Source organism: Salminus brasiliensis, chromosome 15 (assembly GCF_030463535.1).
Source record: "Salminus brasiliensis chromosome 15, fSalBra1.hap2, whole genome shotgun sequence".
NCBI classification, from domain to species: domain Eukaryota; kingdom Metazoa; phylum Chordata; class Actinopteri; order Characiformes; family Bryconidae; genus Salminus; species Salminus brasiliensis.
The window spans coordinates 27,565,195-27,578,350 of NC_132892.1; the positions used below are offsets into that span (position 1 = coordinate 27,565,195).

A 13,156-nucleotide genomic window follows, 5' to 3' on the forward strand; every position below is an offset into this window, starting at 1 on the left:
CTGTAGACTACAACTGGCATTTTCTTGGTACATGACCAATCAGATCAATGATGATGATGATAATTAGATTTTTGGCCAAGCATATTCCCTTATTTACTTAATTCCCTGAGACAGACACACTGGCTGAGTGCCTGAATGTGTGCCCTCGATAACCAATCAGGGAAAGTGGAAGGCATATGAGTGATGGATAGCCTTGAATTGATCCACAATAGCAGCTGGTTGAGTAGTCAGCGGGAAGCGATGATGTCACCACTTTCCCCATCGCTCCTCATCAATCATTCCCTCCCCCATCCTGAGAGAAATGACAGCCTCATCCTTTACATTGCACTCCTTTTTTCTTTTTTAATTTAGCAATGTTTTTTTCCCACATATTTTAACAAATGTAAACAAAAGTAGTCCGTCAAACAAGACCGCTGAGGTCGGGCCACGTTTGCTGGGTAGCTCCGCTGGGTTACAATGGCTACAGGTCATCCCCATGGTGAGAAACCTGGTCAGTAAGAGTTTGTTATTAAGGCCAGGCAGCCTTGACAGCATCACCGACCCATCTGAAAGCAGCCTGGTGGGTTTCAATGTAAACTCAAGTTTGGCTTCAGTTCTGCTCTGTGTATTTACCACTATTCCCCCTGGTCACACATGGAATGCTGTGTGTGCGTGTCTGTTTGTGTGTGTGTGTGTGTGTGTGTGTGTGTGTGTGTGTGTGTATATACAGTACACTGCACCTGCATTGCATTCTTAGGTTTGTGCTTAAAACGCTCGTTGCTTCCTGTGGCCTTTCAGCTACTAATTTCAGCTCTAATGAACCGCCCACAGACATGCAGGTGCTTCAATCAGAGCTTGACCTTTTGAACCCCTTGTTAGAAACTGTACAGCCTTGAATTCTGTGCTTTAACAGCTAGCAAACACAGGATCAAACCACCCTCGCGCTCTTTCTCCCGTTCTTTGTCTATCACTCTGGCTTACTTTCTTCCTGTGTTTTTTTATCTTTTGGTAAACGCAGAAGTAAAATGGAAGGAACCGTTCTGAGCTTTGCTGCCTAGGAAACTTGCAAATTTCTCTAATGAAAATCTGGGCTAGTGAACAGCCTTAGAAGTGAACATCTCCCCCCTTTAAACTTGCCCTCATGAAGCACTGTGTATTTGAACATTTCAAACTTCAGTCAAGTCCCTTCCAGGCTGACCCTCAGACCGTAGTGACTCTCATGACCAGTTCGCGGTTGCCGTTTCCCGGCTGGCCTGCTTGTCCGGCCATGGCAGCTGGTGGGCGTTGCTCCTGAGGCCGGAGGTGCTGGCTGAGCAGCTGCAGTAGGTTGTACGCACAGTGATGTTCGGCCAGGCTCGCTGGCCCATTCTCCGCCTCTGACGATTCCTCAGTTTCTGGGGCGACAGGTGGCAGCGGTATGGCGGTGCCGGGGGTGGCCGTTGCCGTGGTGACCCCCATAAGGGAGGAAGTAGAGGGGGATGGGCCGGAGCCATTGGGCGGGGACGTCGACGCCCCAACCCGATGGCTGAGGGGCAGGGTAAGGGCGCGCAGGGTGCTGCTGGCTCCTCCTTTCTGAGGGTCCTCAGTGTCCTTCAGCTTGTCATAGTTCAGCACCTTCCACTGCTGGTTGACCGCCTGCCAGCGGTTGAAGATGCGGAACACGGACGGGCCTTCGTGCACAATCAGGGCTGCGGGGATGAAAGAAAGGGAGTCAGTGGACAATACATAAACACACACGCACATTTTAACTACAGTAACAAAAAACAGTATGGCAAAAGATCACATTTTCGATATGGACAAAAGTATTGGGACACCTACTCATTCATTGCTTATTTCGAAATCAAGGGTATTAAAAAAGAGCTTATCCTGCTTTTGTTGGAGTAACTGTCTCTACTAGCTTGCATAGCATTACTATAAGGATCTGATTGCATTCAGCAATGAGCGTTGGTGAGGTCAGGATGTTGACTGATCACCACCCCACCTCATCCCAAACTCATCCCAAAAGTACTGGATAGAGCACCAACCATCATTAGAAAATATAGTTCCACTGCTCCACAGCTCAATGCTGAGGGGCTTTATACCACCCTAGAGCCCACGCCTGACATTAGATATGGTGCCAACAGGTTCATGCTGCTCCAGAGATTCATATTTTATTGGCAGTATTTCTCTACAGAGGCTAGAGAACAAAAGTTTTCCCAGGATATCCCAGACCTGGACCATAGTGACCCTCAAGACTCAAGTCTATCTGAGATTCCTCCATTTACAACACATTTTCCTACCATACTCTTCCACAATGCTGATCTATGATTAAGACTGTAGGAAATACAGTCTCTCCCGGTAAAGTATGTCTGGGCAAAGGCCAGCAATTCTATAGCTTCTGCTGTGAGATTTAACCTCAAGCCCTATCTGGACGAGCTTAAAGTAAACATGGATTAAATTTACATGGGGTCACGGGGTAATTCTCTTTCACCGGGGCTCCTCTGTGGTTTTATTCTTGTCCAGATCGACCATGTCTGTGTTTTTCTCGGGCATTCTCTGAGAAAATAAGAGGTTGGATGGACAGTGGATATGAAACATGAACACTTTCTGCATCAATAAACAAAAACTCTGAAGCGAAAATGAAATCAAACTGTTTCTGGAAGCAGCGTCTCTTCGGCTGTTTGAATGCGGTTGGTGTGAATGTGATCATGTGACAACGTGAATTAATAAACATTCTAAACTCGCTCGACCTCTGCTGATTTTATTGCCTTTCGGATGCGAGAGTTTTATCATTGAGGAGATGTGTAAAATTTCTAATAATAATAATTTCTTTCATAATTTTCCCAATCAGAGCCTGCTCTGTTTTCTGGCCTGTACAGATGCATTAAAAGCAGGTTAACCAATCAGAGCTTTGTCGTCCTGGTTGCAGATCAAACAAATGAGCATCCAGGCGGCGGCAGAACAGCTCAGCCTGTTCCTAGCAGAAGACAAAAGCTTATATGAGAAACAACACGCTGCCTATAAACATGCAGAGGTTGAAGGAAATATATGGTGGAGCAGAGCTGAAAGGCTGGGGAATGACTGTGAGATCTTCACAGAGCATCCTAGTCTGTTCATGTCCACAAAGAACCGCAAACTATAACTTCCCTCGCTAATGAGCAATCGTGTGGAGGAGGGAAATGAAAGAGGGCTGAAGAAACCAAAGAGGGGAAATTTAAGAACGATGGCACTTTTTCAGCCCGTCTCCAGAGTACAGAAGAGCTGGTGTGAAGGTTCCACTACGTTAACAACTGCATGTGTGTGTTTTCCTCCGAAAGCAAAGTTGCACTTGGTGTGAATAGGCCCTTTTAGTTTTGGAAGATGCAAAAGAAATTTGGTGAACAGTTGTTACAATTGTGGGACAGTCTAGGAGGAACTGGTTAGTAATCATCACAGACAAACCTCATTTCCATTTAGATGTGGTCTGTATTATAAATGCTACAGAAGAGGTGCTCTGGTTGGTTGATTATTCAGTCCGACTGCTGAATACAGAGCGTGTTCTGCTGCTTTTATTAGAATAAAACTCTACGTTTCTCCTCTGGTTTGAAGAGATGTCCTTTTCTCTTAAATGTCCAGTACTCCTGTTTGTAACACTACGTAAGATTTGAGGCGTCTGTGTTCTGTTGTGAGGACCTGGCGAGTCAGTTTGGTTTTTTTTTGGTGAGCAGCCACACTCGCTGCGCATTTCTGCCTCAAGCTAGCCTTGTTATCCTTTATGTGTTTCTGAAGAAAGCTGAAGGCTAGCTGTACCGCCGCACCCTCTGGGTGTTTTAGAGCGTTCTGAGCTAAGCTGCAGCTCTGAACTCTTAACACCTCAGAAATCGCTGAGGACACAACGAAAAACTTTGTCTCTACCTGTCCTTGAAAGTTGTTGAGCTAAAAGATCCAGCAGTGGGAAGTTCTGTTCACTTGGCCTGGAGTTGTGTGCGCTATTTGGTTCGGATAATCTGGCCCCAAACATCTGCTTAGTTCCCCACCCCACCCTAAAAATCACATGGCTCGCATCACATTCACAACGGTTGGGACTGATATGGAAAAAACCTCCAAGGTTTTTTTTCAGTCAGTAAAAGCACTGTGCTGTTCAGGGAATAATCTATGACCGTTGCATTGCTGAGCAACCTAGACCTACTGTTACTGAACTACATGGGAAAATATCTGATTCACGGCATCCAGTGGCTCGTAACTGTCCCTTATAAACCTATATCAGCAAACATCATCCGCTCCATTTCGGCCCACCGTCTGTTGCTTAGTATCAAAGAGACTCGCAATGCATTCTGGTTACTAGAAATTACCAGTGCATTGTGGGAGATTGTAATGCTCACCTAATCACACTCGCATTCTACTTTGCGATTCGGGCACTCAGAGAACAGAATAAGTGGACAAGAAAGTGAATGGTTGGATGAAAGTGACTCGCCGAATTGACAACACGTCAACACGTCAGACGCACCCCCCTCCACAATCCAATCAATGTCAAGTATAGGGGAGTGACAGCCCACACAGGTGAGGGCGGGATATAGGTATGTCATGCACGGTTCTTTAGTGCACTCGCTGAACTACAAAGTGAAACCGGATCAAACTAGATCAAATGTGCAATTCCTTGCTATTAAAAAAGTAAGCCATTGCTATAAAAATATGAAAGCATTTTTACTCAAATCACATAGAAATCTAAACTGCACCCTACATTAGGTTGTGCCCCGTCCCCCCTTCCCCGTCCTCCCGTCCCCTACACACTACAAAAGATTCCTCCCCTAAAACACTGATAAGATGTGCTTCTCCACATTTTTCATTTCCTAGTTCACTCTACTTCTATTTTATAGTAGGCCTAGACACACACACACACACACACACACACACTGCCTTCTGCTCTGGTGTCTCCCCCGCGCTCCCGTATCGATTTTCTCTCTCCATCCCAGTCCCTTTTCCCACAGCCCCTCACTCAGTGCACTCACACACTTCAGCTGATCCACAGACGCTAGCACACGCTGGCTGCTATTTTTGCCAGTAGCTGAGTGTGAAAACTGCCTGCTTCTGGTGAGACGCTGACAAACCCAGTCTTTGTTTATCCTGGATTTCAGTCAGTGCTGTAGATCACAGCTGAACACAGCAAATGTCCAACACACTGTGCTGCTGATGCTAACGCTAAAGTGATCTGATTAGGTAACATTAGCTTAACCTCATTCTTTCTCTCTCTAACACGGCAGAGGAGACGCCTTATCGGTGCGGATCTTTCACACGCTCTCTCACTTTCTCTGTCTTTCGCACTCGCTCTAAATAAACACCACAGAAAAGCCTCTGTATCCATCAGCTAATCTCTCTCTCTCTCTCTCTCTCTCTCTCTTTCTCTCTCTCTCTCTCTTTCTCTCTCTCTCTCTCTCTGTTGGACTGCAGATCTTCCCATTACTGGTGGAGAATGTGAGCTGTGTATTGATTTAAACACACACACAGTTCTTCCCCTAGAGCTGGGAAAATCGGCCTGACTGGAGGAAGCTCTCGGGGCAAAGCTTGAATTTTGATCAGTGGGTCATTTCTCGCTTCTCTACAGGCCCACACCCCTCACGTTCTGTTACCACAAATAATTCTGTCGTGTGGATGATGTTAAAATGATCATTCTGGGCCATAATTAGGCAACTGATATTAGGCAACCACGCACCATGCATGGCAGTGAGCCGTCTCAGCTCGGCAGTGATTCTGTTCAGCTTACCTGAGCTAAATTCCTCTTTTCTATATGGGTATAAATGAGCAGCCGTTCTGAGCCATTTCTGCCAGGCCTCTTCTGAATCACTCCAATTATTCCCAGCATTAAAGCCCTAAAAAGGCTCTTAATACAAGTGTAATAGCATTGTTAAAGTATGAATGCTACATACACTATATAGACAAAAGTATCGGGACATCTGCTCATTCATTCAGTATTTTCAAGGGAGTTGATTCTGCTTTTGTTGGAGTAACTGTCTCTACTCTTTGGACTCTCTGGAGCATCATGTCTAATGCCAGGCATTGAGCTGTGGAGCAGTGGAAGAGCTGTGTTTTCTGGACAATGGATGGTGCACCATCCAGTACATTTGGAATAAGTTTGAGAGGTGGGGATGGTGAGGTGGGGTGGTGGAGCTCACCATCCTGAGCTCACTAACGCTCTTGTTGCTGAATGCTATTGAATCCTCTAAGCAATGCTCCTCCAAAATCTAGTAGAAAGCCTAGAGACAGTAGAGACAGTTACTCCAACAAAAGCAGGATCAACTCTTTTTTTTTTTTTTAAAAAGAAGAAACAATGAATGAGCATGTGTCCCAATACTTCTGTCCACATAGAGTATAAATTAGATTATTTAACAACTCGAAACACTGAGGAAAGCATGTAATGATATAGGCTTAGCTGCATTAGCCTCTTAGCTCCAGCGCAAACCCAAAGAAACAAGAATTAGACAACTAGCATGGGCTTGGCTGACTGACTACGTAATGAGAAAAAATCACTTAAAAATTCGATATTCAAAAGCAGTTTTAAGTGAGAACTGGTATTGTTTGCTCCAGGGCTCCCCCTACAGTTGTGGAGTATATTTAATATTTATACCACTGACGCAAATCCAAATCACGCTATATGCTCCACCACATGGACTGCTGTACACATGCATTTGTTGACAAGCTGAGAGACACAGAAGCAACTTCTCCAGTAAAAGATGTTAACATGTGGACTGAGGCAATAGAGTTAAATCAGCATTAACGTAGAATTAAAATTGAGTTAAAATGACAGAATGTTACACCAATATAATGCGCAGTATTACGCAGTTCTGGTGAGAGGTCTCGTGCAGCTCTACCAAAGTCCCATAGTGCAGCAGCAGCTGTCCTTTAACACACTCTCTCTCTCTCTCTCTCTCTCTCTCCCTCTCTCTCTCTCCCTCTCTCTCTCTCTCTCAGTTCATTCATCCACTCTGGTCGCTTGCTGAGACAGAGTGATACTTCACCGGCACAAACTCTGAAGAACTCAGCCATTGATCTCGCCTTCACACACACGTAGACACACACATGCACGCGTAACATTAGTCAATGAAACAATCCAGACAGTGCTATTGTTCTGGCAAGGCCCATTCACTCCACCAGAGACACACACTCTTATTATTCCCTTTAATCTAGCAAAAGAGTGTCTAACAGACTCCATTTAAATCCAATAGCTTCTCCATTCTCTATTTAGGCCTGTCTGGTACTCTAAAGGAGGCAGAATTTCCCCTCCATCAGTCTGTCTGTGTGTGTGTTTCTCACCATATTTCTCATCAGTTTTTATAGGCCAGCTGTGACACAATGGCACTGAACAGGACCTCAGTCACGGCCTCATATTTTACACAGCCGTCAGAGGTGAAGACCTGAGCACACCGCCTAGTCCTTACACTCACTGCAGCTTTAAGCCTTTCACACGCAGGGTCCTACCAGCAGGATGTGCCGTGGCTGGTCCCTGGTTGGTACGGACCCACCCATGGGATTATAATGTGCAGCCTATACATTCAGCTTCAAGCGTGACGCAACGATCATGTTTAGGTCAACAAGTGAAAAAAACACAGCGACACCTAGGTTAATCAACGTAAATCTGTCATTCATGCCTCTGGTAATTCTACCACCCCGTCACATAACCTCAGTGTAACATTTCTGCCATCAAATTTAGAATGTGCTGATTTATGTCACTGTAAACTTTTTTTTCCAACGTTTAATTTTATGCTCAAATCAAAAATAGAAAATGAAAAAATTCATCTAAAAATATTTAACATTATTCTTCACAAATGTACATTACTTTACTCCATAGTAAAGTTCATAGTAAAGGGAGTATTATGAGGGGCATGGTCGGAAATGAATGGAAACCCAGGCATGGCTGTTTCTGTTTAGAGTTGTGGTTCTGAGGAACACTGCAAAACGCCTGCAGAACCCAGAAATGTGAAAAGGGTCGATTCTAGGCTCTCTCAGCGACTGCTCGAAGTTCCACAACCTTTGAAATGTGGTTGAAATGTGATGAGAGATATTGCAGGAAACATTACAGAAGCCCTGCGTGATGATGCATTACCAAGTTTGCCTGGAAAGGTTAATGCAGTGTCCAGCCCCGCCCTCCAATCTTTATCATCCATCAGCCAATACAGCTGATCTCCTAAAGTCTGTGGACACCCCTTCTAAAGAATGCATTGAGCTACTTTAAGTTGCACCCATTGCTGACACAGATGTGCAAATGCGCAAACACACACAGATCAGTTAATCGCCCCCAGAAACACTGATCGGCCCATCTCTAGCCATAAAAATAAAGAGAGATCCCTGACCTGCTGGTCTGCACAGCTGCTGAAGCTGCGGGACGATCTTTTTCTAGAACTCCCTTGTGAAAGGGTTAATATCGGCTTTACAGTGCAGTGATTTACTGCTGAGGAAATCTCCATTTCCACACTTCTACTTCAACTATCTGTCAGTACATCTCTCTCTCTCTCTCTCTCTCTCTCTCTCTCTCTCTCTCTCTCGCTCTCTCTCTCTCTGTCCTGCTGTTCTTTACTGTTTTACTCCGGCGTACTGTCTCTCTCTTCTTTCCTCCCTCTCTCTCTGGTTTAAGGTCATCCTATTCCTACCTCAAGCTTATGCTGTCTCGCTCTTGCTCGCGCTCTCTGCTCCTGTCACACGCCCCACAGCGAAACAGATCCACACTTATCAGTTGACACTTAATTGACGCACAGTTTTATCATTTAATTAGAAGAGAAGCTTCTCCGATAGAGTGACACAAAAAGAGAGACATAGAATGAGCAAGACTGGGGGTTCTTTTGTGTGTATGTGTGTGTGTGTATGTATGTGTGTGGTTCACCGCCTCAATTACACCCAGATCTAGGAGCGCAGTGTGTTTTCAATGAGACACACTGGGCGGATTATGACTGGACCAACATCCTAAGACGAACAGATTAGTCCCAGTCTGTCTGTCATCATCTCTCATGCTTTTGTTTCTCTGTAGCTTTAACGTGGCTCGGCACTCGCTCACATTCGATTATGAGATACAGTTAAACAAAAGCACTCAGCTGCTCTCAGAGATTAGCGCAAGTGCCGATCTAGAATCAGAGTAAATGAGCAGAACTGATCTCAGATAACCACCATTACTCTAAAACACATCTCAGAAAGGGAGAATAAGGAGTCAGCGTTGATGAAGAGTTACAGAAACCAATGAGCATACTATGCGCTTATTTGCTAACTGCTACACTGTATGGACAAAAGTATTGGGACACCTCAACACAGTCGAGGGAAGGCTGAATCTGGATCTACTGGATCTGATAGCATCCGTGAGCATGCAATCGTTAGTGAGATCAGGATGTTGAATGATCACCACCCCACCTCATCCCCAACTCCCCAACTCTACTCAAAAGAACTGAATGGAACACCACCATCATTCCAGAGAGCACAGTTCTACTTAGCTTAATGCTGGGGGGGCTTTTTACCCCTCTAATCCACACCTGGCATGGTGCCAATAAGTTCATTACAAACATTAAAATATAAATTATATAATATAGTATATAATATAGCATAATACCTCAGGAGCTCAACCTAGTACAGACCAATTAGCATCCAGTTGCTTACTGGGTAATAGGCTAGTAGAAGTATGCCTAGACATCTAGGGATTCAACTGATCGAAATGAATCAGCACCTATTTACATATTCTGTGACACTATCCATCATCCTTTATTAGCGACACCGTGCTTCTGAAGTATTTCTATACAATGGTAATGCGTAGACTGAATACGTCTAGACTAGTTCGCTCTTCCTGTGCACTTAAATGCACAGACGAGTGAGTCTGCCAGCTTTTATGAATAAATACTGCTATTACTGCAGCCAAGAATTAATCCTCTCAATAACGCCCACGGTCTCATCATCTCAGACTGAGGCCCGGGGTTAGCTCAGCATGTGTGCTGTTTCTATGCTGCTGTATCTTAGCGCCAGCCCAAGTTTACTGTCACTGTTCCTGTGCTTAGCCTGTATCTCCTCCTTCTCTGTAGGTCTCATACATCACAGCCCGCTCCAGAAATAGAAGGGACCTCAGTACACTAGGAGAGGGGCTAGTCTGCGAGGGCTCTGTGCTGTACCCATTTGTAATTCATTGACAGGCTCCTACAGTTCATAGCAGGAACCAGCCTGCACCAGACAGCTGTTCTCTCTCTCTCTCTCTCTCTCTCTCTCTCTCAGGTTCACCTCAGTGTTGTGCTGGTGAGGGCTTTGCCATGTAAAGGTCAGGCAGAAAAACTACATCATATGTCCAAATGTTTGTGGACACCCCTTCCAATGAATGCATTCAGTTTTAAGTCACTTTAAGTTGCACCCATTGGTGACACAGATGTGCAAATGCACACAGAGAGTGCCTGTATAGAGCAAGACTCTCTGGAGCAGATAAGCATGAACCTATTGGCACCATGCCTAATGCCAGGCGTGGGCTAGAGGGGTATACAGTTACTCCAACAAAAGCAGGATAAATCCTGTTTCAACACCCAGTGAATGTGCCAGTGTCCCAATACCCCCCCCCCCCCTTTAGCTTACCGATGCACACCAGATCCATGAATCCATACATGGCATAGCAAATTTGGAAGAGCAGGTCCTGCCGCTGCCACTTGGCCGAAGGGCTAAGCGAAGACCACACCAGCCACGAAATGCTGGCAATTAGGAAGAGGGAGCCAAGCACAGCCGCCGCTATCTGCACCTTCTCAATCACTGTCAGTGAGATGGCCTGCCACTGCAAAGAGGCAGAAATAGAGAGCGAGAGAGTAAGAGTGACAGGGAGAAAGACGAGGGAGAGGGAAAAAACACAGTTAAACCAGTTAAAGAAATGATGTAATGGGCCATTCCCATTTCTATGAATTATTCTAGGTATACACTCATGTCCATGGTTATGCTAGGCACTTATGCTAGGTCTGATCGTGGTTGTTCAATTCATTGCATCAAAATGTCATTATGAATGGACCAATAAAAATGCTCCAAAATGACCTGGAATAAAATATTTTTACAATGACTTCCATTTAAAGTAAAGAAGGTTGAGGCTCTGAGTGGCTCAGCAGATGCAGATGCTGACACCATGGACTGAAGATTGTGAGTTAGCCCGTCATCAGCAACCGGAGCCTGATAGAGCACAATTGGCCATGCTCTTTCTTAAGGGGGGGGGGGGGGGGTAGATTGCATTCTCTCTTCTAATCACTCCAATTGCAATGCTATCTGTTGGCTGATGTATCAGTGTTTCCTCCAGGTGTGTTTGCTGCCCAGTAATGCTGGCTGACTTTACATGTATTGGAGGAGGCATGGGCTTGTCTTCACCCTCCTAGTGTGGGGAAGATTGCAAGTGACGCGGGGGGTTACTTTGCTCAGCTATGTTGGATAGAATGTTGGGTAAAAAATGTAAAAAGAAAGTTGGAGATATGAAGTTTTAATCCAACAGCGATGCTATGCTAAGTTTATAGCTATGCATCGCAACATAAATGGTCATACATACAGTAAAATATATGTCAGTAGATTTTATGGCACAATAATATGCTAACTACTGCTAAATATAGGTATCTCCATTGGTACCTCCACTGTACGAATACCTGCAAATATCAGTCCATATTTAAAGTGGAATGGCTAAGCTGTTTATGTTTGGTTGGAGAAAGCTCTAATCTCAGTGTCATACCCACTTCTCAAACCAAAACTAGCTTAGATAAACCCTAAATCTTCAGATTTTATACATCAACTTTTCTAGTCTACATTTATGCTCCTATTGCGCTTTCTGCTACTGACTGCATACAAAAAGCCTACGTGTCTATTCGTCAGACTAGATTTTAAAGTTGTATAGCATAGTACAATGAAGGGTTTTCCCAGCTCCACTAGGCCTGATTCACCTTACTGTGAGCTTAATAATGAAGGTGAGTCACCTGTAGTGGGTTTTTGGTGCTGATGGCGATGACCTGGTACTTGTAGTAGCACAGCTCACAGCTCCAGGAGCCTCTCTCGCTGATCCACTTTATCAGGCACGGCTCGTGAGTGCAGCGCACTGAACCACTACAGCGGCACGGACTCAGCAGCTCCCCCTGCAGGACCCAGCATGCAAGCATACATACCTTTATTATTGTTCCTACTTCCAGAAGAAAAATGGCAGTGCAAATTTTTTTTTAAATAAAACCTTTGCTTGTCGTCACAAAACAGCTTTACATAATTAGTAATTAGTAAAAGACAAATAGCGAAAACGAAATAACGTAAGAAGACATGAAGGATCAAAGACCCCCAGTGAGACCCCCCGACCCATCCTCCTCTGATCAGAATTATTTATAAATTATTGATTAAATTGACCAAACCATCTATACTGTTGAACTGCTCTGATCATAATCATAATATATGAATCATGGTGTAGATAGTTAATAGTGGTGATATTAGTAGTGGCAAATAGTTAAGAGTCCATTTAGGTTTGAACATGGTCATTAGACAGGTAGCAGTGGTAGGAGGGTGTGCCGCTGGTCTGGTATGGGTGGTGGTGGGTGGGGAGCCTGCTGGTGGGACTGGTAGGAGGCAGCTGGTCTAACGCAGGTAGAGGGGACCACAGCGGGCAATCTTCCAGCAGGTCGGGCTGGGTGGCCATTTACTTGGAGAAGGTAAAAAGAGGGTGGGACTTAAGGTAAGGTAGGTAAAAAGGTAAAACTCTGGAGTTAAACTCTGCAGGAGGGTAGCTCTCCAAGACCCAGAACTGGGCACCCTAGCTGAAGATACCTTAGATCCTACGGCACAATGTTGCTGGGGATTTCAGACAGTACACACTTACTGGTCAGTTCATAAACCACACTTATCTTGTAGCTGCAGTGTTAAGAGACTACAGCTCACCATTTCCCATCGCATCACTTGTGTCAGTCATCATCTAACTATTCATCAACGGTCAGTTTCCGACCACAGGCCTGCTGTTGGCCGTTGTATGGTCAGTGGTGGTCTTACAGTGGTCCCTGTCCATTGATCGATGGAGTGGGGGTTGATTAATTGTGCAATAACAGATGGGCTACACTCAGTTATTATAAACCTACAAAGTCAAAGGATCATGGCCAGGGAATCAATTTATAAGGTAGCTGTCTACCAAACTGGTCACTTTACACAGTGCAAAGTGCACACTGAAAAGCAAGTCGAGCTCTCTGGAATCCACAAGTCATATTTATTGGTATAACAC

The 13,156-nt window shown here is 44.9% G+C and overlaps 1 protein-coding gene across 1 annotated transcript in view; it reads right to left on the reverse strand.

Moving 5' to 3' along the window:
• Positions 1–329: 329 nt before the first annotated feature.
• The window catches only part of marchf4a (membrane-associated ring finger (C3HC4) 4a), a 35,247-nt gene continuing 22,420 nt past the window's right edge, over positions 330–13,156 (reverse strand). The window contains exons 2-4 of the mRNA XM_072657238.1: positions 11,883–12,038; positions 10,522–10,714; positions 330–1,667 (exon numbers count right to left, since the gene is read on the reverse strand). Coding sequence (XP_072513339.1) covers positions 1,180–1,667; positions 10,522–10,714; positions 11,883–12,038 — 837 coding nt within the window. The 3' untranslated portion in view covers positions 330–1,179. The remainder of the gene's footprint in view (positions 1,668–10,521; positions 10,715–11,882; positions 12,039–13,156) is intronic.